The following is a 26,104-nucleotide window of genomic DNA, read 5'->3' as shown; positions in this document are numbered from 1 at the left end:
AATTCTTGAAAACATTTTTTCAATGAATCAAACGAAGTAACATCTTTATTTGTCATTTCACGTTCACAGTGGAAAATTTCGTTGCCCAATTTTTAAACTTTTTCCAACCTGGATGAAGTTAACGGCCTTCAAGTTTGTTTCAATCGTTTATTCAATAAGCAAAGCCATTCAATTATGTAGTTGTTAGAAAATAATATGGATATATTTCGTACAACTTTCAATTTTTCGTAGAAATATTATTGTCATAAACAAACTTCTTCCAATGTGTGTTAAAAAAATCTTTACACATTTATATTCATTTAACTTCTACCTACCAATCGGAGCCTAGCTAGGCTCCGATTGATAGATTCTTCTGACATCGCACGCTCCCAGCCACTGACGATTGTGAAGCTGTGGGAGCACGACAGAAATTCAATTTTAGTTTTACGTTTGATACAGTTATGACGTTCAGTTACAGTTAAAATTATCGGTAACGTTATGGTATAAGTTACCGTTATAGTTATTCAGTTATCGTTATAGTTGTACAATTTTCGTGATATTAATAGAGTTATCGTTATAGTTATACAGTTATCGTAATAGTTATGGAGTTACCGCTATAGTTATATAGTTATCGTTATAGTTATGCAGTTATCGTAATATTTATACAGTTATCGTTATCGTTAAACAGTTATCGTTAAAGTTATACAGTTATCGCAATAGTTATAGTTATCGAAATAGTTATACAGTTATCGGAATAGTCATACAATTATCGTTATAGTTATACAGTTATCGTAATAGTTATACAATTGTCGTTACAGTTATACAGTTATGGTAATAGTTATATAGTTATGGTTTTATAGCTATCGCAAGATTTTGGCGAATGCAAGGCTTTTAAGATTACTATAGGACAGCAGCACGCACGCCTCGATCATGAGCCAGGGAACATGCAACTCATATGGCTCACCTCCACTCTCAAGGGCGCACGCTAGTCCCAGGGCAGGTCCCACGCTTGTAGTGGACTAGTAGATTCCAGTCGTCGTGTGGTGGGACAACAGGCGCCGGATGGCAGGACGACAGACATCGGATGGCAGGACGACAGGCGCCGGATGGCAGGACGACAGGCGCCGGATGGCAGGACGACAGACATCGGATGGCAGGACGACAGGCGCCGGATGGCAGGACGCAAGACATCGGAGGGCAGGGTGATAGACGTCGATGGCAGAACGACATACGTCGTGTGGCAGGACGGCAGACGTCGTGTGGCAGGAGGACAGACGTCGGATGACAGAACGACATACGTCGTGTGGTTATTGGCTCCTTGGAGCTTCGGTGTTTAACCGATTTTGTCACATGCCTTAGTGCTGTGAATTAACTTGCATGCTTGCATGCGCTTAACTCTCTTCAAGTACGAGCGAACACTCCTATTACTGTTTTCACTATTTTCTTTCTAATAGTTCTCTACATGTGAACTCTTGTCTAGGGCTTCTCAAAGGAAACAAATAGGTTTGTTACTTTGATTACTTGAAACTGCGTTATCATTATTCTGAATTTACTTAAATCATACTGAAATTCACTGCGTTAAAACCTTGAATCTATTAATTTTAAGCTTAAGTTGGCTTTCTGTCTTATTCAGATAAGAATCCACCCAACCGCCTCTACTTGGTCATCAACTCTGACGTTTCTGTTTTATTGAGCTGAAGTACTCCTTGCTTATTACGTTCTGTTGCCACCGGCAATATATGATGAGAATTGGAGAGAGAGACATTCACCCAAAACAGTGACTCATTCAACTGAAAATAAATATTGTGTTCTAGACTCCTAACGTTCTATTTGTACTCATGTGCGTACTTTTTCTACTACAGTGCCCGAGTTGCTCATCGCGCTTCTCGTTACCTCGATCCTGGCTTCGTTCTGCGAACCAATTCTTTTTACAGAACCACTTCAATAAAAGAATCAACGCTTTCCTTGCTCTTTAATTTCCAACTATACCAAAATTCAATACGGTATATCTCTCATTGCTGCAGCTTGAAAATCATAAGAGGAGATCGATTTCTAAGATGAAAATTGCAACTTTTCAGGAGAGCCGACAAACCGCCGACTGGCGGCGCGCGCGCTATGTAAAGTCATATAACGTAGCTTGGATACCAAAGGTAAGCGTTATTTCACTCTGAAGCCACTCAGCGATGCAGAGAACGACTGCATGCACACCTTACCGCATGACAGCTCGTGGCTGACTGAGCTGCGAGGGCAGCGAGGCCACAGACTGCACATTTATAGACCCCGGACGAAATTACTGATATCGAATTACCTGTGTTGTTCGCACTCCAATAGGATGTGGTGTCCGGTGTGGTAATTTTTGGGACAGCCCTATGTACCTCTGATTACGAAAGATTCGCCCTTCTTAGAACGGAGTTTTTAACATATGTATTTTTTCTGAAATTTTGAGTTTGGGAGTAGAATCCATCTGGTGTTCCGAGGATGAAGTATCAAAGTCCCGTCTCCCTTCGGCATCACTTCCCGCCTGCGGACTGAGTCTTAGGTGATGAATCCGTCCGTTTTCTCATTTGCAAGCTAAATTTTTCATAGTATTCCAGCACAATATCCTTTTCTGTTGCGTATTCCATCTCTGTTGCGTACGACATCCGCAGGTTGCTACACTCAAAATTTTACGTTTAATATAAGTTGAAAGTTATGTTCCCGCAGAATGACATACGGCGGTAGAGGGTTAAAATCACATAGAATACCCCCAACCATCAAACCATTATTCAGAAGACCACTTCCGAAGCCATTTTAACTCTCTACCTCCTGACATGAGTAACTGGAGCAATATTGTCACGCGCCTACTTCCCAAAAGGGATACGTTCTAGTGAGCGCAAAATGACTTGCACTGATGGTTGCCGCCACGTACAACTTTAAAATGTTCTCTGTTGCGTATAAACGTTCTCAGGTTGCTACACTCATTAGTTTACGTATAATTTAAGTTGATAGTTATGTTTCCGGAAAGTGACGTACGGCGGTAGAGGGTTAATTTGTCCGATTTCGGTATCGGAAAGAGCGACCTAAATATTCATTCCTATAAAATTTTTACATTAACCAAAAAAATTAGTTTTACCACGAAGAAGATTTAGTAGTTTGTTCATTATCTGAAAGGAAGATTGATATTTTTTTAAATAGCTATTTGTGGCGAATTATTTTGATGTGCGCAAAAAAAAAATAATTTTTAATGTATGCAACCTTTTTATGCTAATAACATCGAATTCAAAATTTACCATTAAACAAACGATATATGCATCAGCAATCTACCAAACAGTGTGCAATGTGGATAGAACTGAGAAATATGCGGATTAATCTGTCCGCGATGGTACAAAATGAGTAATATTTCAGTAATACTTTTTTGTGCACCGCCATTTCTTCTCGTTTCTTGTAAACGACATGAATAAAACATTTATCGCTGACGTCGTTGACGTCTAGAGCATGTACGAATTCATGAATGAACCTATACTTTGATGCGGCTGCATATCTTTAGACTAGATGTGTCGCACACTTTTTAGACCTGATAAAATTTCATGACCCTTTCATTTAAAAGTCTCTTCTAGATCGATCTGGCCGGAAAACCAGCTTTTGAACCTGGGAAGAATTAAGGGAGGTAGGAGCTCTAATGACGTAAATTTGAGACCGGTGACAAATCTGACATTCATTTGAATAAGTTTCGTCCATTTGATCTGGATTTATTTATGACAATTTTTGTCCGGTGCCAATCTAGCATCTTATTATATTCATTATAATTATCTTATATGATAATATCATATGTAATTGAGACATAATATTCACTAGACGTGATAGAGATTGACGGAAAATTACTAGACATGAGTCAGCTTCTGTAAGACATCACGTGATAGATCACGCAGTCATGACCTTATATAGTTGTAGGCGGAAACCGATTCCCAATATAAGGGCTGGAAACCTTAGTAATGCTCCCCGCAGTAGTTGATGAGCGCATCGCGATGTAACTCGCGTCGTTATAATTCTCCAACCTTATGGTCGACGCCGTAGCCTCTACCTGTATCGTATAACACTCGTGTATTACCGCCCCGTACCATGATATGTTATCGAAACAGATGTGTCTTCCTTATCCCTCACGCCTTAGTCACGTATCCTAATATATATATATATAATCATATATATAATATTAGTCACGTATCCCCATGGCATTTGCTGGTTAGTGATTTTTAATTAATGTAAACATAAACTCACCGTAATTTCTTAAATGAGAACCAACCGTCAATCGCCTCATCTCCATTAATTTTTTACACAAAGTATTGAAATCTAGTGGCATCACTAGGCTAATTTAAAATATTCTAAAGGCCCCGTAAATAATTTTTTGTTCATATACTAAAATTTATAGTTTGTTGCAAAAAGTATATAAAATATCCTTAGAATTCAATTTAATGTGGTCTCCAAATATGTTCAAAAAACACTCGATCATTCATATGTTCAAAAAACACTCAAAAAACACTCGATCCTAGTTTTATGGTCATTTCCTGAGCGTCTCCTGGAGGCTTCATGCAATGTCCTTAAAACCTAGTGATGCCCCTGTTTAAATTACGAATCAAAATTCGTACGTTTAATCCACATGTACGTGTTATTACTATTTAAAATGGGCAGATCTCTGTATGACACTCTTGTATGATCCAACACTTCCTGTTTGACGAATATAAGGTCGTGTGTATAGGGCCTGTTCAATTCCATGTAGTGGATATAGCCTTTGGACGTCATGAAATCAATCAGCGCAGGCTTTCCTTCTGGGATGATGTTGTACTCCACGGATAACGTCTGCGGTGAAGCAATTCATAATGAATGCATTAGATACCTATGATCGCTTGGAGGAATATTTATTCACACCAACGAATGTTTAAAAATAGTGCAGTGTGTAACGATTAATCCTCTCATGTCCAACTGTATTATAATAATCCACCTAGCAACTGTTGCGCAAATATTGCTACCAACTACGGAACATTCACCTTGATATCAACCTTGTCCCAAGGAATGGATTGCAGGACCTTGTACTCTGAACTCTCGACGTCGAGGCTGAAGTAGTCGACGGTTGTTTTGCCAAGCGCGAGCAGAAACGAGTACAACGGGAAACATATTGCGTTGTTCAGGTCCAATGACTCTCCGGTGTTGCTTGAATCTTGAACATTGAATATCTTTCCGATGTCTTTCCGGTTTACAAATACAACCTGAAACATGCAAGTGGCAATAAGAAAGATTGTACGTGTCTCGCTATTTTTTCCCGTAACGTTTCATGTTTAGCCTTATTCTCGTGAATAGACAGAAAACCGTGCCTGCTGGATAGTGGAAAAGGTCTATAAGCATGAACAGAATACGTTCAGTCAACATAACAATGAATTGTATAAGTACATGATAGCAGATTTGCAAGAAGAGGGGACCAGGGCAGTCTTCGAGCCATGGCAATATCGTCAGAGTTGAAATTCTGGTGCCAATTCTTTTAAACTCGCCTATGTCCCGTGATTTAAGTTGGCACTAATCTGTTCGGCACTAATCTGTTAACCTTCATCTGTGTTCGGTACCAGGAACTATTAATTTTTCAGCTTCTTTTCGTCGTCCGAATTATGTTAGTTCTTTTTATGATGCTTGTTCTACATAAGAGTACGTACAAATTTTTATCACTCTTCGGAGCCACATGCAATTAAGCTAAATATCGAAAAAATCAAATATTGGAGTAAGCAGTAAGAAAGCCAAAACTCACAACGAAATTAAATGACTTTGACTTTTCAGCTTGACTTTTAACCCATCGTCATACATTGATCTCACGTAACGCGTATGCTGGAAAAAGGAAGGAACATTTTTTAACAAAAAACAGGCTCAAATATGATGTCAGACTTTTTAAATTCATTTACCTTGGCTGCAGCTTCTATTTCTCCGATGCAGGCCTTAGCTGAGTGCGCTTTTCGATTCCTAGACAATAACTTTTTAAAGTTCTTCGGGTTCGGCTCAATCAGGATCCCGGTCCAATTTCGTTTAATTTCAAAAAACAGGGTGTTGCTCAAAACTTCGCCTGTGAAGCCCCCACTCTCGATGTAAAAGCCATTTCGCTGTAAAAAAGTATTCAAATTTTTATTCAGCCAGTTTGAATGAATGACAAACAAGAACCCTTAAAGCAGCTTCAAGTAAAACGCCATTCAAATATGAACAGTTGTTGATGTCCAATTGTTTCTTTAAAGTTTCATTAATCAGATGAGATATCAATTCAAAGAAACTGTTATTCAGGCCTTAGTTCCCAATCATCATGGCGGCAGTATATGTCGCATATTAGGAAGATGTATGCCACCTTTCGATTTAGTAGTTCGTCAACTACTTTTGCCTGGCCGTCAGAAGGGTCATGGTTGATCCCATAATGCAAATTGTAGGGTTCGGTAGAGGGAGGCACGATGACGTGTTGGCGGATGTAATCGATCAATCTCGGGTCATCCGCGTCGAGACCCACTAAATCTGTTGCAATAAAAGCTGTTACTGACATTGATTAGTCGTCCACCGTTATCGTTATTTTGATCACCGAGCATGCTGTGCATCAGTCAACAATGTCATTTGCATCAGAGAACATAGTCTTTAAATCTTTTACACAGTGATGTCAATTTAGAGAGTTCCAATGCATGGTTAGACTAATTTTTTAGTGTTATCATATTTCCTACGTGAACTTTCCTTTTATGTGGTAGCCTTGAACGGCCGTCATCTGAAATCAATTTCTTTTGCTGCATTTCTTTTGCTGCAAAATGATTTCTTTTGCTGCATCAAGACTGGGCAGCTGAAGAGTTATTGATCTTTCATCTGTTAATTGCATTAGATGACATTTTATTGTAACCCAATCTTCATCGAGAACTATTGTTTGGCTCAGATCATATCCAATAATTTCTTTCCTAGTTATTTCAGCTCAAGACATAATTATTTCGCGTGATAGCTAGCTTTATCGATATATACATCTCTTACTGACAACGACTTCTGTAAAATAATGATGATTAATTATATACATCAGACTGCGATTAAAGCTTAATTTCTTCGTTCTTTTTTTTGCAGCCAATATTCAGCCTGATTTTTAATTTAACTGTGAATTACTTACATATGTGCGTAATATTGACCAATGGGTTCAGTAAAATCTCGAATTATTAAAAAAACTGTGACAAGTTATGCGAAATTTCAATCAATTTTACGAGAGTTTAGAAGGAACAAATGGAAGCGAGCAATATTTCAATTATTTCTTTAGAAAAGAAACTGAAGTTTTTACGCAGTAAAAAATTAGAGCCAACATTCCATACGGCCGCATGCCAATAAATGCCACGTAGATGCCGCAACAGTGCAACGGTAGCGATTGAAATACCAGTTGAACGCCCTTATTAGGGCCACTCGTTGGCATTGCTTCGACGCCTCAGCTTTGCGTTGAAAGTTGAACACCGAATCAATGCTCTCAGTGACGGTTGGCAGCATATGGGCACAAAATCCGTGCTGTTTAGGCAATGGCTCACTTGTTAAATGTTCATTGCAATAATATCGGGTTTGTAAACATGTACTCGCACATTGCTCATCGATGCACGTACTCCTTCCTAGTCCAACACGTTACCAAACCAACCCATTATAGAAGTAAACAGACTCCCAATATTCTAGACCTGGTGTTCATAGTGATGAATCAATGTTAGATGAGCATTGCCACGAGGCTCCGTTGGGCAAAAGCCATCACCAATCATTGTTTTTCAGACTTAAGTGCTGTACAGAAAAGACGCCTCGGAAGCGTGAGCGTTTAAATTTTGCGGAAGGCGACTATGATAAACTCCGTGAAACAGTGAATGCAGTGAATATTTCGAACTGTATTAAGGATGAATGTGGCTGAGTCATGGTCATTTATCAAGGACACGGTTACGTCTGCAGTTGATGCGTGTCTACCTAAAATTAAGCTTGGTGGAGCTAAAAAAACTCGGTGGATGAACAGTACAGTTTTAGCTAAGCTGAAAACAAAGAAGGAAGCATACCAGCGTTATTTAAAGGCTCGTAGCAAAGCTGACTATAACCTATACGCAAGAGCTCGAAATCAAGCTAAAGAAAGCTGTCGCACCGCAGTTAAAACCCTCGAAAAAAGTATTGCTAAAAATGCAAAAAAGAGCCCGAAAGCCTTCTTTTGGTACCCTAGCTCGAAGTGCAACATGAAGGACGGTATTTCTGATTTGAAGGTAGATCAACGAAAGATATCCTCTGACGAAAGCAAAGCTAACGTACTTAATCATTTTGTCAGTAGTATATTCACTGATGAGGACTTGAACAGTATTCCAGCTATTGGAGAGCGCCCAGTCGGCCCTAAATTAACGAGTTTTGAAATACAAGAAGAAGAGGTTCTCAAGCGCCTTATCGCTGTAAATCCAAACAAGTCATGTGGACAGACGGCATCCACCCCAGATTACTCAAAGAGTTAGCAACTGTCCTAGCCGGCCCTCTGACGTCACTTTTTCGAAAAACTTTGAACGAAGGAATGTTGCCGGCTGACTGGAAAGAAGCCCAAGTGACACCATTGTTCAAACAAGGTGACAAAATCTGCCCGGGCAACTATCGCTCTGTCAGTTTGACAAGTGTCGTTTGCAAGGTAATGGAATATGTTGTGAGGGATTGATTGCTAGATCATTTAAAAGCTAATAATCTCCTATCACACTGTCAACATGGCTTTATTGCCGGGAGATCCTGCACCACTAACCTCTTGTCGACTCTGAACGAATGGACCCGCCTGCTGGACGAAAGGGAGCCAGTAGATGCAGCGTACCTCGATTTTGTTAAGGCATTTGAAAATGTCCCACATGACCGGCTGTTGCGTGAATTGAAGTCTTTGGGAATTGAGAGTAATGTACTCAAATGGATCAGAGATTTTCTAGTACGGAGGCGACGACGTATCAGTATTAATGGGTCCGTATCAGGCTGGGCTTCAGTGCGCAGCGGCATGCCACAAGGAAGCGTTCTCGGGCTTATTCTATTCGTTGCCGTTTACAAACGATCTGCCAGAAGCTGTGTCTAGCGTTTGCTCGATGCATGCTGACAACACAAAAATTTATAATACAGTGATGAATACGTCGCAAAAAGTACAGTTGCAAGGTGATCTGGGAAGGCTGGTTGACTGGGCTGATAAGTGGCAGCTGCGTATTAACGCTAACAAATGTAAAGTTATCCACCTTGGCAAAAATAATGAACAGCAAGATTACAGTATGAGAAGACACGGTTGCAACGGCAGAATGATGATGTCGGAGTCGACAATGGAAAAGGATTTAGGAGTTAATATCGACAATGAGTTGAAATTTTCTAAGCATACTGAAGGTCAAGTTAATAAAGCCAATAAACGGCTTGGACTGATCAGGCACTCTTTCGAGTTCCCAGATGCAGAAGCGATGAAGCAGTTGTTTGTTGCTGTCGTGCGCCCAAACCTAGAGTTTGGAAACGGCGTGTGGCCACAGAAATTTGAAAAGGACAAAAATTTAGTAGAGTGTTCAAAGACGCGCAACAAGGATAGTTCCGGGCTTGAAAGGAAAGTCCTATGAGGAAAGGTTAAAGATTATGGAGCTTCCAAGCCTCAGTTATCGACGTCTGCGTGGGGACCTCATTGAAGCATACAAGTATACTCATGGCTTATACAAGGTCCCAGAAGGATTACTAGAATTTGAAACAAGAACCAACACCAGGGGCAACCGCTATAAACTAAAAAACAGAGTTGAAACACATACATGCGACAAAATTTCTTCTCGCATCGAGTCACCGACACGTGGAACAGCCTCCTTAATAGCATCGTTGACACTCCGAGTATGAACGGAGTGTCAACGATTTGAAACAGACTAGACGAAGCTATGCAGGAGCATATGTTCAGTCTTAAAATGCCCAGAAAATTACGGACCAGGCAATAAGTCCAGCAGCTATCTCAATCAATCGTCAGTTATGGAAAGATCGGGTTACAAAGGCCGGATCCCTTGTGAATCAAGTCACGAAAAGTTCAAGAATCGGCAACAGGCCATGGGCCTATTTCATCAATGCCGACACTTCTATTCTTTCTATTCTATAACATGAATTTATAAGGAAATGAGTGCACGCATAAACACATCCCTACAGTAAGAAAAGTACATAAACAAAATAACATACACTTGAGCACTGTAATGCTGTCAGTGAGCAATCATAGATGGGTTTCATTTCTGCTCAGACTAAGAGATTGGAATTATATTAGTATATCCAATGCGTGTGCTTTCGTTTTCATCAATTTGTGGTCTAATTTGAATGATCCAGTGTCAGGTCATCAATGCTTCTTGAATATATTTAGGTCCAAACAAATTAAGAAGCATTTCTTGAAATACTAGCTTTAAAGTCCGACGAATAGTTGAGACCAATGAATTTGAATTATTTAATTCTTTAATTATATTGCAATCATGCGCTAATTTTCGCAATTCTGTACTTGAACACGTTGATTCCGATAGCTTGATCTTGTATTATTAATTCTTTCTACTATTATGAAACAGGGTTGCCAGACGCTCTTTTTTTCGGACAACTTCCAAGATTCAGTTTTTTCAATTGCGTTGGCCAGCTGAAATCTATGATAGGGGTTCTTCCTAATTAAATTTAAAAAACTGAAAAAAATAAATGGAATTTTTACAACGAAACCTACAAAAAATAAAATTGAGTTATAGGCCGTTTTTGCTTTTTTTTTATTCGCGGAATTGGCTGTTTTTTAGCCATCTGGCAACCCTGAACTATGTACCACTACGTCTTGGAGAAATTTAATACTTCTAGTAGTACGCATATGTACCACTTCGAAGTCAACGTGTTAAAAAAATTTTGAACGAATGAATCGAAACAACATTAATTTATTTTAAACAACATATAACGTCTAATTCGCAGCACCTTCGCTCGGTCGATGTGCATGCATGCCCATCAACTGGCCTTCTTGCGATGCCTACACACTGCACGCGTATATAGGCATGCGTCGTGGGTCAACGGGGCCCTAAAATGCCTGCTATTTGACAGTGACATAGTTAGGGCCGGGCTACATATGCCGACTTCAGGCCGAGCGACGATGAAACTCAGCAGTCGTTTGAAGCGCAATGGCGGGAGTGAACGGCAGTATTTCCCGCAACCAATTCCTTTTGTAAGTCCCATGTGAAATGTTCCAAGCTTGTGCTCGTCTAAAAAGCATTTTCTTTGCCTGGAAGCGCATTGGCCACATTTGAACGTTTTAGCCTTGCTGTGATGCAGCTATTAGAGCCGTTCGTAGAACTTTAATTTGCCAACTCTTGGTCTGCAAAAACTCTTGAGCAGCTACGAGATTTTGAACTAACCTGAAAAAAGTCCAGATAATTTTTATCCCGGAAGAAAATAACATTGAAGAAATTTATTTGGAAATGCTACATTACACTTCGTGCAGTTAGTCTGTATGAGTTAGTCTGTATTTTCAGTTCCACATCGATTCATTGGGCGGAAATGTGAATAAAGAGTGATACGTTTTAACCTCATATAGGAACCTCCTACACGTGAGAAATTGACGTGATACCTAGATAATTTAAGTTAATGCGGAATTTTATGTTAAGCTTCAAAGTTTCATTATAACCGCAGAAAATCCAATTCCGATATCATTTTTTTCCATTGCAGGAAGTGTTTGTATATCTCTCAATTTTCATCAAAATATTTCGACTTGGAGATCAGTAGTAAGTGCTTACCTTCATAAGCGGGCGGCACTATCTTGGAGCTCATCATTTTGACGAATTTCTCGGGCTTGTAAAAGTTAATATGTGATAACAACATGATACATGATAAAAACAGGATGCCCTTCACTGCATAAGATCTTTTGAATACATTCGATAGGCTCACAGTCATGATTGTGGTGCTGCTTCTTAGTCAAATAAATTTATCTCTCCAGCTCCATATATGATAATCCAAATCCAATTTACTTTGGTTTTTACAAGCTTCTCTATGTGAGCAAGATAATGTGTTAATGTCTTGGGTTCGCAGAGAAGAGTGTGGACGAGAATATCAAAGCCAATGCAGCCGCCTTCCTTCTCGACGTTGCAGTAAGAGGAAAGCAATCATGCATACGAGGAAAAATCTTCTGCATGAATGTCTTTTAGGGCAGGAAAATACTTCAAAAACGTTTGGCTATGTGGCAAGATTCAATTCGTCTCTTCTGACCTGATATCATGATCTATTTATATTTGACTTCCGAACGAAAGTTATTATCAAAATGAAACCGAATGAGCTGACATAGTAAAGTTTCAACGAAAGAATCTATTGTGAATGAAAATAGTTCCTGGAGACGATTAGAAATATTTTCAGGAAAGTTTGATTTTTAGAAAACCTGTTTAAAATTGGAAATGCGGTGCCAAAATATTAAACCGTGAAATATTATTGACGTGGAATTAGGATTTGTTAAAAACGTCCCTATTTCTGATTCGACGAAACTCATGCGTCGATTTATTTGTTTGCATCTCAAAAATTAGAATATAAATACGCCACAGCTATAAGCTATAAATCTGCGGTGCTACTCATCCACACGGCAACATTTCTTCTCGCTTCGAGTCACCGACATGTGGAACAGCCTCACTGCTAGTATGGTTGACACTTCGAGTACGAAGGCGTTCATGAAAATGCAAGACGAAGCTATATATGCTGCCGTATATGTTCAGACATGAAATGCCTTGGTTCAGACCTGGTAAAAGGTCAGTTGCTATTTCGAACCAACGACAGTCTTGAATGAATCTGGTCAAAAGGCAAGTTCTTAGATCTCCTGTGAACAAGTCAAGAAAATTACAATAATCGGGGTAGGCAAAACGGCCTATTCATCAGCGCGAGTTAGCTTTTCTCATCACCTTCTCTTAGCCAGACTAAATTATATTTTTCGAAATTTTCGTGTAAGTTTCAGGTGAAAATTTTCCCTAAAGATAAAAGAAAGCATTTAGTCTGTTTAATAAGTATGCATCAAAATTCAGAACCATGGGATAATATCATGAAATTAAATCTAAATAGAGAACATACAGCTATATGGCATTATTCCACTTCTAAAATAAATCAATTTCGTGGACCAACACAATAAAACCACACACTTAAAAATATAACTTAGTTCTCACTGCAGTGAGTGACAGAGAGCGCATTTTCTCGTCGACGAAAATGCGAAGTCACGGACGGACAGACGGACGGACAGACATGGCGAGCACAATAGTGCATTTTTTTCATAAATGAAAAAATGCGCTAAAAATGGAACCGATTAGTCAAACTTCGAACAGTCCCGATATCTCAGATTCACAACAACTTTTAATCGTTTCTATGTTTTTCACAAAGTGACAAAAATGCCCTATCAACTCTACACACGGTATTTCTGAGGCCGGATTATCAAAACATCGCTACAAATTACTTTTGTACTACACAAAAAAAATTTACGTAGCAGCCTGAGTCGTCCGATTTTTGGCATTGTCGTAGCTTATATGTACGCAATACTTATCCAAAATGGCTGGCCTATTGTCCTCTTAATTTTAAGCCAATTTTCTATAACAGATGTGTCGATGGCACATTTTTACTTCTCAAAAAGCCCTCATGTGGGCTTTTTCTTTTGATTATCTCAACCTTCAACAACAGTCTATCAAATTGTCCATGGAGCTTAAATCCAAAAAGAATTTATCTTTTCTCGATTGCAATGTCACAAAATCTATTGGCTGTTTTCGGACCTCTGTATTCGGAAAGTCAACGTTAACCGGTTTAAGCACCATCTTTTTTTAGTTTTTGCTCATTTCGTCTCAAATTAAATGGGATTAAAAATTAATGAACCGCGGCTTCTGTATTTGCTCTACTTTCCAGGCTATGCACACTGAACTTGAATTTTTGCGCAGCATCTTTTTACTAAATGAGTTCCCGCCTCAGTTGGTCTATTATACTAAAATTAAGAAAATTAGGTTTAGGTGATATATTGAAGTTAGTTCCCGATTATGGCGATAGGAAATTGATTCGTTGTTTTTTTACTTACTCTGGCGATGCATCTGCGACTGTGGCTAAAGAATTAATAGTTTTATTAACTGAATACGTTTCGAAATTTAATCTACACTTAGTCTTGGTGAATAATTTTAAAATCAGCTCGTTATTCAGGTATAAAAATGCTCTTCCTCTTTGTATGCGTTCGTCCCAAGTTTATATGCATAGTTTAACGCAGTGCACATCAGCGTACGTCGGTATGACTTCTCGCAATTTTGATACTGGAATGGCGGAGTATTGAGGCAGAAGTTTAAAACGGGAAACCTGCTTGAGCATTCACATCACTCAACTGTGCGCGGCCATGCCGAGTAGTGCAATGTTCCGGCGTCCTGTAGTGATTTTAGAGTTTCAGCTTCCACAACCGGTGTTTCTGATCGACGAATTTTAGAATCCCTGTTTATTTTCAAACAGAAACCTAGCTGAAATGCCGCCATCAGTTCCTATCCTATTGAAATTATGAATAAATAGGCCTTTCTCCTCATGTTTATTTGTTTTTTTTTTTATTTGTCAATTTTTGTTTTATTATCTTCAATGAGAATTGTCATTTACTAATTTTTTCTGCTTGTCTTTTAGGATTTTGAAGTGACGAAGGATGTGGAATGCGGAACGCTTTATCGCATATAAAATGATTAATGTTGTGACTGTTTTCTATGCTTTAAATTCCTGTTAACTATAATGGTACTCGTATTTTCAAAACCATGTTGCTGAACAGCCAGTCAGTGGCTCGCTTTATACTTTTTTTACATTCGGAGTCCGATGCGCTCGAGCTTCATGTTTTGTGTGTCTTAAAAATTTGTAGCTGTTATGAGGGATTCTAGACGCATATGCAGGGGCTAGAAAAAAATGAATGAAACACCCGAGAAATCCACAAAATATATTTTAGGATGGTGTAGGTCCACCTTTCGCGGCAATTACAGCCTCAATTCTTCGAGGTATTGATTCTGGCAAATTGTGAATTATTTCTAAAGGAATTCAAAGTCGTTCTTCGGTTAAAATTCCCACCCGCTCTTTTACAGACGAAGGCGGCGGGAATCGACTTCTGACTTGCATCTCTAAAAGTCATTTGCATCACTTACTTGGCTGTCTCCAAATGTAAACTCGGCCTTAGGTTGGAAATAAGGCAAACGTTACTTCTTCAGAGAAAATCTCATTTTTCCACTGCTCGAGAGACCAATTTTATAGGTTTTTACAGCACCATAAACGCTTCGAATCATTTGTGTATGAAACCAGATTTTTTATTGCAGCTATTCCTTAGAATCCAGGTCTTTGCTGCTCTCGGCGGGCAGTCTTTACGGAAACTAGTTTCAGTATGTGTCCAATGAGGTCTGCAGTTATTTTAACAGCCATGGTCTTTCAATTGCCCCTCACTATTCGATTTAGGTACCGACGGTCTCTCTCAGACACCTTTGACTTTCAGCCAGACCTGTGCTTTGCAGAGGATGTTTTTCCTTCTCCTTAAAAAACAGTCATTACTTTTGAGATAGTACATCTAGGAACTTCAAGCATTTGAAAGTTTCTGTCACACTAGCACCTGCAATACGGGCACCAACAAATTGGCCTTTTTGGAAGTCAGAGAGGCTTACTATTAATAGCTCATAGGTTAGGTTATATGCCGTTTAGAGTTACGTCTACTTAGCAGTACTTACGCACTGCGTAATTGGTTACTTGTACTTAGCACTGTTTTGATATTCCGTCCTATTAAATATCCAGAATCTATTCGAGCCTGTAATTACGGTACCTACAGTGTCGGGATGATGGTTTTACCTGTATCTGAAATTAAATTTTTATATATAATCTAAATCATTTTAAGAAAAGGATATAGAATTGAATTCATTGGCCTTGAGAAGAATAACCTATACAGACCAACAACAAAACTCGGTTTTAGATGAACTGTTCGGAATCATCTTTCAGGTACTGTAGGCACTGCACTATTATTGTCTTCACATACGACGACTATAATAAGCTCATCATTTGGAAAAGGATCTCAAATGAATTCATAGAATGTCTGCATACTTATACAACTAACCACATAAATCAAGGCCCATCTTAATTTATATTTACATGAAAATAACCCTTTTCTACTCGTACATTACAGGCATCTGCAGGTGCTGGATTCAACTATTCCGACTCAAATAAGTAATCCGTGTACAAGGTTGCATGGCGGAGTTATCAGCCAAACCGTCAACGCCTTTAATTTTCCAGCTCATGAAATCGTCCAGCCTCTTATTCCGATTGAAAATAGAAATTGTTCGAAACGACTATTATGAAAGCGGCCTAAATTAATATTCTATCTCTTAATTTCTCAATCGCGAGATGGATACTTCGTCGAGTGTGGAGCGCTTGATGGGGAAACACGCTCCAACTCGCTCGTCTTCGAGAAGACCCTGGGCTGGCAAGGCCTCCTGATCGAAGGCGACCCCAAAAACTACGAATTGGTGCGCAAGAAGAACAGGAAGGCGTGGACAGTGGGCGCTTGTCTCAGCACGAAGCCGTATCCTCATTCCGTGAGTCCTCTAAAAGACACGTTTATTTCTTGCCTGCAAGCTCCGAATTCATTTGATTATACTCCATTCATTAAGATCAGTGATGAAACGCTAGGTAATCTTGGTTTGTTCCTACAGCTAATTTCCTATGAGCAGTTAAATTGAATCGCTGATACCTTTGATATTGCTAGAGTGCTGCTAAATTCCACTGATTCGATCAAAATGCACTCAGCACACTTTATTCCTGCAGGTAATGTTTGAACAGCAATTCAACCTAGGGAAGATAAGCAGCAATGACGTGGATTTCACCTTAAACATGACAGGCGTCATCGCAGTTCAGTGTCTGCCCCTCTACTCTCTGCTGTTGGCACTCAACGTGACGACCGTGCACTACTTCAGCTTGGATGTCGAGGGCTTTGAGCTGGAGGTCCTCAAAACCATTCCATGGGACAAAATTGACATACAGGAAAATCTTAAATACGAAACATCTTCTATTTCAAGTACAGCAATCTTTCGCTTCACTCCTAAACCTATTAACAATTACAATATTCTATAAATTTATTGGCCTGCAGTATTATCTCATACCGTACATTTGGTGTGTTTATTTGATGTTCATGAATTATGCTGACAATTTTCTGAACTCTTACAGACACTTTCTGTGGAGTACATTCATGGCACCTGGTCCAAACTTGAACTGAAGCACTACATGAAACAACGAAATTATTGGTCTTACAATGAAGTCGCTTTACCTGTAGGATGGGGTAACGATTTCATCTTCGTGAAGAACACCTACAAGAAAAAATAGACCACCTGAAGAGCTCTCTTCGGTTAGAGTAGTCTTAGCATCAGCTACACCCTAAATGGCAGGCTGCCGGACTTAGAAACTAGCTTTATAAATGATACCAAAAAGAGTAGTTTCATTTAAATATTATTAATTGTATTTTTTAATTTTTAAATGCTTAAAAATATTTTATTCATATTATCCAATAATTATCTCAGTATATTTAAGAATATTATTCCCTTACTTTGTAGCGTCGAGTGTGAGCTCCGACGGATTCAACGAGCCACCACAACCTCCTGAAATCTCAAACAAGTAAACATTAATTTCCGCTAATTAGACTGAGGAAATAAATGGGTTTATCCAAGACTTGTGATTTGAAGTTTAATTTTTCAATTTCCAGCATGTTGAGAATTTAACTGAGGATCAAAATATTTCCGATTGCTGAATGGTTTAAAATAACAAAATAGGGGAAAATGCGCGAGTTTATTAAAATTTGAATGCACTTTTCGTGAAATTTTTTTCGTTGATTGTTTTGCGCGCTCGAATTGATGTTGAAATGTGAGCCCCGGAAAGGAAGTGAGCCGTGCCTCGACATCGTCATTCCTGGCGGACATCAGGTTGCTAGAACAATTACAGATAGGACAGACTATGAGAGTTGGCAAGATGATCTGTCTGCGGTATATAACTCGGCCCAGGTGAAAAATATGTAATTCAAGGGAATCAAGTTTGAAATTCTGAGAAACAGAGGTAACGGAAGTGTTTAAATGCAACTCCGATGCACGGCACTGGACTTGATCTAATATAGGCAATGTCGGAGTGTTGATATAAGTACCCAGGTCAAGTTTGGCGCTCACATTGCGGCAATAACTGCAAGAGACAGGCGGCTGATGTGGGGGGGGGGGTCTTGCAGAAGTTTAGAACAAAAGAAGCAGAACACATAATCACATTCGTAGTTGACTTTTGGATTCTTTTTCATGAATAAAGCTGCCAGCTTTGAATCCCGTTCACAACAGGCGCAGTGCGGTGATTGGAAGCGGTCCAGTAAACCTTCACTTCTATGATCAGCGGGAGGAGGGAGCTGAACAACTGAGGCAGGCCGGAGCGCCTGGGTTCAGACTGTTCCCCAACTTCGAATGCTAGACCTTCAGGATTTTGACATACCAAAATTAGAGATGGGGAAACTGTGGAAGATACCCTCATTAATTTTCATATCTGCGGGAAGGATCCTTTTCCGTGGTGTCACCGAGGTTGTTTAATGTTTTGCCAATGGAGCTAAAAGGAGGGGAATTCACCCCCTGAGACTTCCAAGAGACTGCTGGAGACGTTTCTGGGCACAATCTCTGATCACTGCCAGTCCCCCACTACCAGCGGCAAAAAGAAAGAAACAGTATAGTGTATCAGCCTGCTAACTGAGGGCAGATGCGCGTTAATTATAGCCTGGCCCCCTGAACCTTGGCAACGAAGATGACTTGCCTGGCGAGGCGGAGGACATCGAAATACTGGGGCGGCGCTTCAGCTGGGCCGTGGACTGGTGCGAGCGAGTTGCATGCTAGAGATACTAATGAAGAGTTGAAAGGACCTCATCGTAAACTCACGTGCAGTGGTATTTCCGATTCTTCAGTAGTTCGTGGGATTGAAGCGATATGCTCAGACTTCGGCATGTCGCATCAAAATCATTCAGGTGAGAACTCGTAAGAATCTTTTTGAGATTGAACACGAGAGTTGTCATGTCAGTAATCATTATCTCAAGAGATCTGGGTCAAGGATAAGTTCCACTTGTTAGCCTTTGTATATGTGGTCTACGAAGGCGGCACAATAACGCCAGAAAAAGTCTAAGTGACGACCACCTCTAACCAATTATTCGTGTGCACAGTTTGAGACGATACACAGTAAAAAATCATAATAATACGGCTCTCTTCATTTGCATGTTTTTTTCATTTTTTAAAATTCCTCAAGAGCTCTAGGAAAGCTTTAGACACGCAGAACGTTAAAGCTATCATAAAAACTTTCGCCGTACGTCAATGCATCCTGAAAAGTAGTTCGATCGGAAAGAAGTCGATTCGTGGGCCTAAAGTGATGTACAATCCAATTCAGGATTTCATTTCCAATCTCAATTGCGGTAGTGAAAATTCTGTTCCATTTAAGAACACCGCAATTTAGGAGCCTTATATGACGCTACATCGTCAAAAAATTGTTATCATTTACTATTTGCAGGCAGGCGTTATAGAACCATGAAGTTTGGCGTGCATTTTGTCTACTACCTCATGCATCTACCACTTACCGAAACTCACAAAAAAATCTTTTTCACGGTCATTAATTTTGGTGGCTTTTACAAAATTTTCCTAGCACATGTATACGAAAAGGCGAATCACGATAAGAAAATGTTAAGCGAAAGCAAAATCGTATAGATGAATAACACACAGGCGCTAGCGGACTCCACCTCACGAGTAAAATATTTTTGGCCCTAGTTTAATTCCGCTGCTTCAGAAGTTACCCGTTTTAATTATTACTCAACGATAATTGAGCCTTGCATGCTTCACGATTGTTTTCATCGAAGCCAATTATAAGCGTACATATGTTGACTGAAATAGAGGCCAATGTTTATATGAGGGCAAAATGGGTTTGTTCATTTACTCGAGCACTGCGACATTCGCGATCAACGACCTCAATTCTGTATCTCGGATTATGAGACTTTGAGCTGTGATATTTCGAAAGAGTTTTACTGATTTTTATTTTGGTGCTTGTTTTACTCAAGTTATTAGGAGAATACGTAAACGTGGTTCTTGAGCGGAAAATATTTAAATTTTTTCATTTCCTTATTGGATAAAACTTCTACGTCTCAAATAATTTTCCTCAGTATTTTCCTGGTTAGAAAGACGTCCGGGAAGGAATAACGAAAGATTCTAATGTCTTCGGTCTTCCTCCACCTCCTGCATCCCGGCAAACTCCACTTCACTTCCTGGATGGTTCCTGCGGCTGAATCATCGTAACGTGTTGAGAGAGTGAAATGGGAATGATAGTATTATTAATTAAAGCCAAAATTTTAGGTAATGTGGTTTGCTCAGGTATGAAAGAACTTTTTTTTTTATTTTTGATAAATCAACTAGAAGAAATGATAAATTCTAAATGTGATGGAACATGCAATAATGAGGTGTAGATCTCCACGAGAATATCATATATAGTATATGTGATTTCGTTCGTTATTAACACGTTTTCTAAAAAAGGCAATGACATTAAGACAGTTAGTGAATTGCTATATTTACAGAAATAACGAGATGAGAATGTTATCTTCTAGGTAAAAAATTTATAATATCATTATTCCGACAAAATCGCAAGTTGAGCAAGAATTTAGATGCAAAGAAGCATCTGCGTTCAAATTCTTATTAACATCAAAAAGACAATACCAGAGAGTTCATTTAATAGCTTTGTATTATCAAACACATGACAGGTGTTGTTACAAGGGTAGATGTTAGATGTCACAGATAAAACAACAAATAATTAAAGCCTAAACCCGAGAGAGCGTGAACGATTTGAATGAATTAGGTCCCACCCCAATCCAAATATTCACCGAGTTACTCATTTGCAAACCTATGTAAAGTATTTATTCTATTTTAGACCACATATAGCGGAAAATTTAAATGAATATTCACATTATACCCTGTTGATTGAATAGATGCACGATGAACATCGAAAAAATGCTGGAGATGAAAACGCAATGTAAGTACATTCCACTTAATTTATGAAGTAAATTAAGGATATTCAAGCTTTTTTTAGCTATGCTTTTGAATTACGAAAATATTTAAAGTCATTTCTCTCACAAAAATATATCAAATTTGTATAAATATTGCTTATGTTCGAAAATATTCAATATAATATTCATATGTAGGGATCACCGATATTCGTTATTTATTTTCTTGTTCGTTTTTCCTCAAATAGTTAGAAGTCAGACAACCATCCACTCTTCTTATAGATTGATTTTTTCTTTCTTATCTAGTTCAGTTACTAGTCATTTCACTTCAGCCTTGTCCGCCAACGTTTGGGGATGGCCTTAAATAGCTCATGCTATATTCATATTATTAGTAATATTTTCTTGCATAATATTCTTCATTTAATGGTGTAAACATGTTGTGCAATTACCTACCCTTATAAGAGTTCGTTTATTCAACCGGTGCAGACTTTACCTTACTCACAAATACACTGTTCGGAACATCCGGTGTTTAATTACTCGGTTTAATAATTAAATTAAGTAAACCGAGAAATTTAATTACTCAGTTTAATAGGTTTCCCTGCCCGCACTTCCCTTAGCTTATAGCGGTACCGATGTACTCCGCTATACATTTATTTCATTCAAAGTTAACAGCTTTTGTATGCAGTACGAAATTTTAACTCGTTAAAAACTGCCCTGAGCAGTTGAATGGGCTAAAACAAAGGCTGTCGGTCCTTCACGAACTTGACTAGCGTACCTTGATACCAACTTTTCATTTCGCTAACTCAGTTCTTCATATAGTTCCACGCTACAACGAGATAAATTTCTGAAATTTTAAAATTAAAGTTCATATATGTATATTTGAGGCTTGCAAATCACTATTTCAGCGAACTGAAATGTGGCACATGTCTGAAAATACAATGCGTGACGTTTGCCCCGAATGAATGAAAATTAAATTTTCATTAATTATGAAAATTAATCATAAATAATTTTCATTAATTCATTTTTCGTGTAGGTACGGTCACTTTTATGTCACTGAATCTCTATAACAATATTTGAGAAAAACGTTTAAAATATTACCGTGACGAGTAATCTTGGTAAGAGCTTCATTAACTCGGGTGTGAAACGCAGGAGGCGGGGAATTGTGAGAGTACGAGCCACACCGATAAGATTTGGAGCAAATAATCGCGATTAATAGGGTTACGAGCCTCAAAAAATGCATTTAATAGTGAGTGATGTGGGTATACGGGAAAATGCTAAAGATTATGTAACTCTGTTCGAGGATAAGAGCCTAAATAAGGCTCTTATCCTCTTATTTATAAGGAACAAACATTATGCAAAATAATTATGCCTCACCTGCGCCGTTATTAGTACGCTGGATAACCTCTGACCCTACGCCTGGGTATAACAAGTCCTCTTTGATTTGGTACGCGTTTGAGGGATTTGAGCGCAATTAACACTGCGTCATGCAAGTATATAATAACGAAAGAGTTAAAAGCCATCGATAGTGAAACGAGCCATACCGAGTAGTGGAAAAGAGTGAACTGACTCTTGCCAACGAGCACTCGTATGTCAACTCAAGATTTTCATACCAAGAGTAATGCATCTGTTTGCATTAGGTATCATAGAACTCCTGAACTTATAAGTTTCTAACTGTCGTTCTCATATCGCAATAATTATTACTAAGCTTATTTTCGCTGGGTTGAACAGAATTAAGAATCTATATTATATTGGGAGGGTCCAAACTGAAACTGATGTAGCAAATTTCGAAACGTAAATCCAGTAATTTCATCGCGATGAACATTTTGGTTCCTTGTATTGGCACGAAACGCACTAATACGTCAAAATTTGTAACTACATTTTGACAAACAAATTATAATATAACAATATAGAGGCTATCATATGGCCCAATTATAATACAGATTTCAGTAATAAAGCTACGGAAAAATATATTAATCCAGCCTCAAATGCTTCTCCGCTCTGAGTAACAGTTGATTTTCCCCGAAATTAATAACCCTCGGTAGGGTAATACGATCTTCACTTCAATTATATTTCCTATGATCCTCAAACTTAAATCCTATTGTATGATTGAAACTTTTGTCTACGAATGATTTCGTTCGTAGTTATAAACTCGAAGGCAAAAATAAGGAAAATAGAAGTTCAATGTACGAAATTTCCTTCAGCCTTATTTGTTTTGATGTAAAGAATATCAATTAATTCGCTGGCGCATAACTTCTAGATCTTCGCTTACACATGCAAAAGCCGCTCACACACAAAAATTTGTTTACTGGAATTGGTGTTCTGTCGCTTGAGTTATGACGCACCCTTGTTTTAATATTAGAATAATGTATCAATGCATGTTTATTTTTGGATAAATAATTGTGCAATTCTTCTATTTGACAGGGCTTGTGCAACTGCGCATGCGACAGATGAAATTTGGATTATGGATAACAATATTCACTGCTTCATTGCTGGTTTTCTGCTATCAAAGCAGCATCAGACTTTCAGGTAAATGTATCTTACATAAATAACTCATAATTCTTAAAAAAATTTTATTTCGTTTCAGGTTCTATAGAAATTCACTTAGATAAGTGTTTATAATGGACTATATATAGTTATATTTTAGATGAATATAACAGGCTTATCACTTTTTACATTATTCAATACGTCTGAAAAATATACAAATCTGTTGGGAAGGTTCAGAATTTACATTTTTAATTTGCTTATTTCAATTGAATTAATACATTATCTATTATTTTATCAACGTTCATTCCAGTCTCGGGGTTATCTGATATTCGTTGAACGGCTTGCATTTATTTGTCGCATGTGAATGAAAATCATTACATTCACTTGGAAGTATTACTCGGATTGGACAGAAGAAAATTTATAATAAAAAAAATTATAGGTGCGACAAGCACAAATTTCCATGGGAACATCCTTGCAAGTCAACTGACGAAAATCAGAAAATGTATAGTATGTCGCTGCTTTTTGTACAACTATAGTCTTCCACTATAATCTTGTTCCTATTCATGAGACAAGAAGCACGAATACAGATACACCTAGTACACACAGCAACTCTAGTAGTATAGAAAGAGGACATATTAACACAGTTTGCATAAAAGACTGATGAAGTCATCGAACTGAGCAATTTATTAACTGATGATCGGACTAGCGCTTAAATATTCTTGTAGTTTCTAGAGTTCCGGTGTAGAGGAAGTTTGTTAGGCATGGCAACAGCGGCCAATCTTCATTGGTCCGCAGCGCCACGTCAGCAGTTACGTACCCAATAAGTACACGTAGATAGCCTTAGTCATTAGCTCACTTCTTGTTTCCACTCTCGTGTAAGTTGTAGTTATGATTAGCTCTACCGTCAATCTTAATTCACTTAGGCCCGATTCACTTAGGCTCGTGATATTATTATCCTTGTCTTATCAAACTAGGTTCCCTTGTCTGTTCAAAATATGCTAACCTTGGCTCCATGTCACATGCTTGCCTTTTGAATGCAAATAACCATAAACCGGTGATTGTTGACCCCCGTGTTCCTTGCTACAGATAGTCCTCCTGACTGGCCACCAAGGGGCTACTCATTCACGGAGTAACACGTACTGGCTCCCCATCCAGATACATATCCCTATCCATATCCACAAACTCGCCATCATCCTCTTACCCTGGCGCTTTAAGCTTAGAACTCAGCCGCAACTTGCATCCTGGCGGAACCTTGCATCCTGGTGGAACCTTGCATCCTGGTGGAACCTTGCATCCTTGTGGAGCATTGCATCCTGGTGGAAGTGATACCCCGATCTTACGCTGTTTAAGGGCACCAGTATCCTGGCCTTACTTTTTCTGCTTGATTTCTATTTTTTATTAAATGTTAAGTAAGTTACGCGCGTTTCGATTTGCATCCCGTGGAAAGGCCTGGTTGCGGTAGATTCCTTGGCTGAGCTAACCCTGGACCGTAATTGGAATTTTCCAGCTACCCAGAACTACGGTTGTAGTAGTGACCCAGAATTCCTTTACATCCAGAAAGTCTAGGGTTTTGAAAATTTTCTGCATTAATGTGACTGGTGTTAATATATTTGAAAAGAAACTAATTGCACAGCCATATCAGACAAAAATCAGCCATATCAGACAAAAGTAACTCGGGAAATGCCAGAATTAGATAATCTTCACAAAAAAGTAACTCAAGAAATTATTGAAGTCGATACTGATTTGGAAAATTTCAATAACCTTCTCAAAATTTTGATAGCTGTCAGCCGCTGGCTCAAGGATGTCTCGAGCTCGCTTAGTGGAGTAAATTGACGGCTCGATGTCCGCTTTAGGTTCTGGTTGTACGAGGGAAATAAGCACCTGATTCGGATCCGGTCTATTCCTTGACAGCCGTGGGGCGATTGCAGGGCACGCAGGTACTTGGTTCCTGATACGTTCGGGCCAGACACGGCCGACTCTGAATGCGTTAAAAAGTGCCCCCACCCTTCCCCCCTTTACGGGGGGGGGAAGGAAAAATGAATAATTTGATATTCCTCGACGAAAAAGTATCGTTACTAGAGGGGAATGAGTTTGAATTAAAGGCTGTTATTGATTGTTTAGAGGGGTGATGGAGTTGTACGAAATATAACCAGAAATACGAAGGAACTTGCAGAATTATTAGGAATTCAAGATGAATTGTTTGAACGAATCAGAAATATTGAAAATACAATGAAGAGTGAAGCTGAACGTTGATTTTTAGATTTAGGAAAGATTTTAAATAACTTTTTAAATTCATCTTGCTAATTTATTTTTATCTTGGTTTCAAATTTCACTACCCAGATTATTTTTATGAACATTTCATTGTTCGTAGTCTGTGACTAAACTCCTTTTCAAACTCTTGTTAATGGAAAAGGGTAATAAAACACGGAATTAGTATCGTAATTTTCTGATCCAGCTCAAAGAGTTTGAAGAGGCTATGCTGATCATAATTAGATCACTTAAAACAGTTTGGAGTTTTGATTCGTTTCTGTCACATATTTAATCGTTGTTGTATTTTGCTCAAAATAAATAGTGTCAATCGTTTGCTTGAATCGCAAATTCACTAAAAACTTAAAAGCAACGAAAACTCCACAAAAATTCATAGTA

At 38.7% G+C, this 26,104-nt stretch overlaps 2 protein-coding genes and 1 long non-coding RNA gene across 3 annotated transcripts; 2 read left to right on the top strand and 1 right to left on the bottom strand.

Moving 5' to 3' along the window:
- Positions 1 to 4,417: 4,417 nt before the first annotated feature.
- On the bottom strand, positions 4,418 to 12,050 carry LOC108669236 (protein Star-like). The gene is made up of 5 exons (XM_018156540.2): positions 11,724 to 12,050; positions 6,332 to 6,492; positions 5,901 to 6,095; positions 5,001 to 5,219; positions 4,418 to 4,812 (listed from the first exon to the last, which is right to left on the bottom strand). Exons 1-5 carry the CDS (start codon positions 11,878 to 11,880, stop codon positions 4,582 to 4,584), a joined length of 963 nt encoding a protein of 320 aa, XP_018012029.1. The 5' UTR covers positions 11,881 to 12,050; the 3' UTR covers positions 4,418 to 4,581.
- Positions 12,051 to 12,688: 638 nt separating this feature from the next.
- On the top strand, positions 12,689 to 18,426 carry LOC108669235. The gene is made up of 6 exons (XM_018156538.1): positions 12,689 to 12,719; positions 16,336 to 16,526; positions 16,756 to 16,975; positions 17,159 to 17,266; positions 17,538 to 17,598; positions 18,300 to 18,426. Exons 1-6 carry the CDS (start codon positions 12,689 to 12,691, stop codon positions 18,424 to 18,426), a joined length of 738 nt encoding a protein of 245 aa, XP_018012027.1.
- A 2,476-nt stretch (positions 18,427 to 20,902) lies between these two features.
- Positions 20,903 to 24,875, top strand: LOC125179128. The gene is made up of 3 exons (XR_007157153.1): positions 20,903 to 21,003; positions 23,396 to 23,500; positions 24,545 to 24,875. It is a non-coding gene; the product is annotated as an uncharacterized LOC125179128 (long non-coding RNA).
- Positions 24,876 to 26,104: the final 1,229 nt, after the last annotated feature.

This window comes from Hyalella azteca, unplaced genomic scaffold, assembly GCF_000764305.2.
Source record: "Hyalella azteca isolate HAZT.00-mixed unplaced genomic scaffold, Hazt_2.0.2 contig1895, whole genome shotgun sequence".
Classification (NCBI taxonomy): Eukaryota; Metazoa; Arthropoda; class Malacostraca; order Amphipoda; family Hyalellidae; genus Hyalella; species Hyalella azteca.
This window is presented reverse-complemented; position numbering and strand designations above follow the sequence as displayed.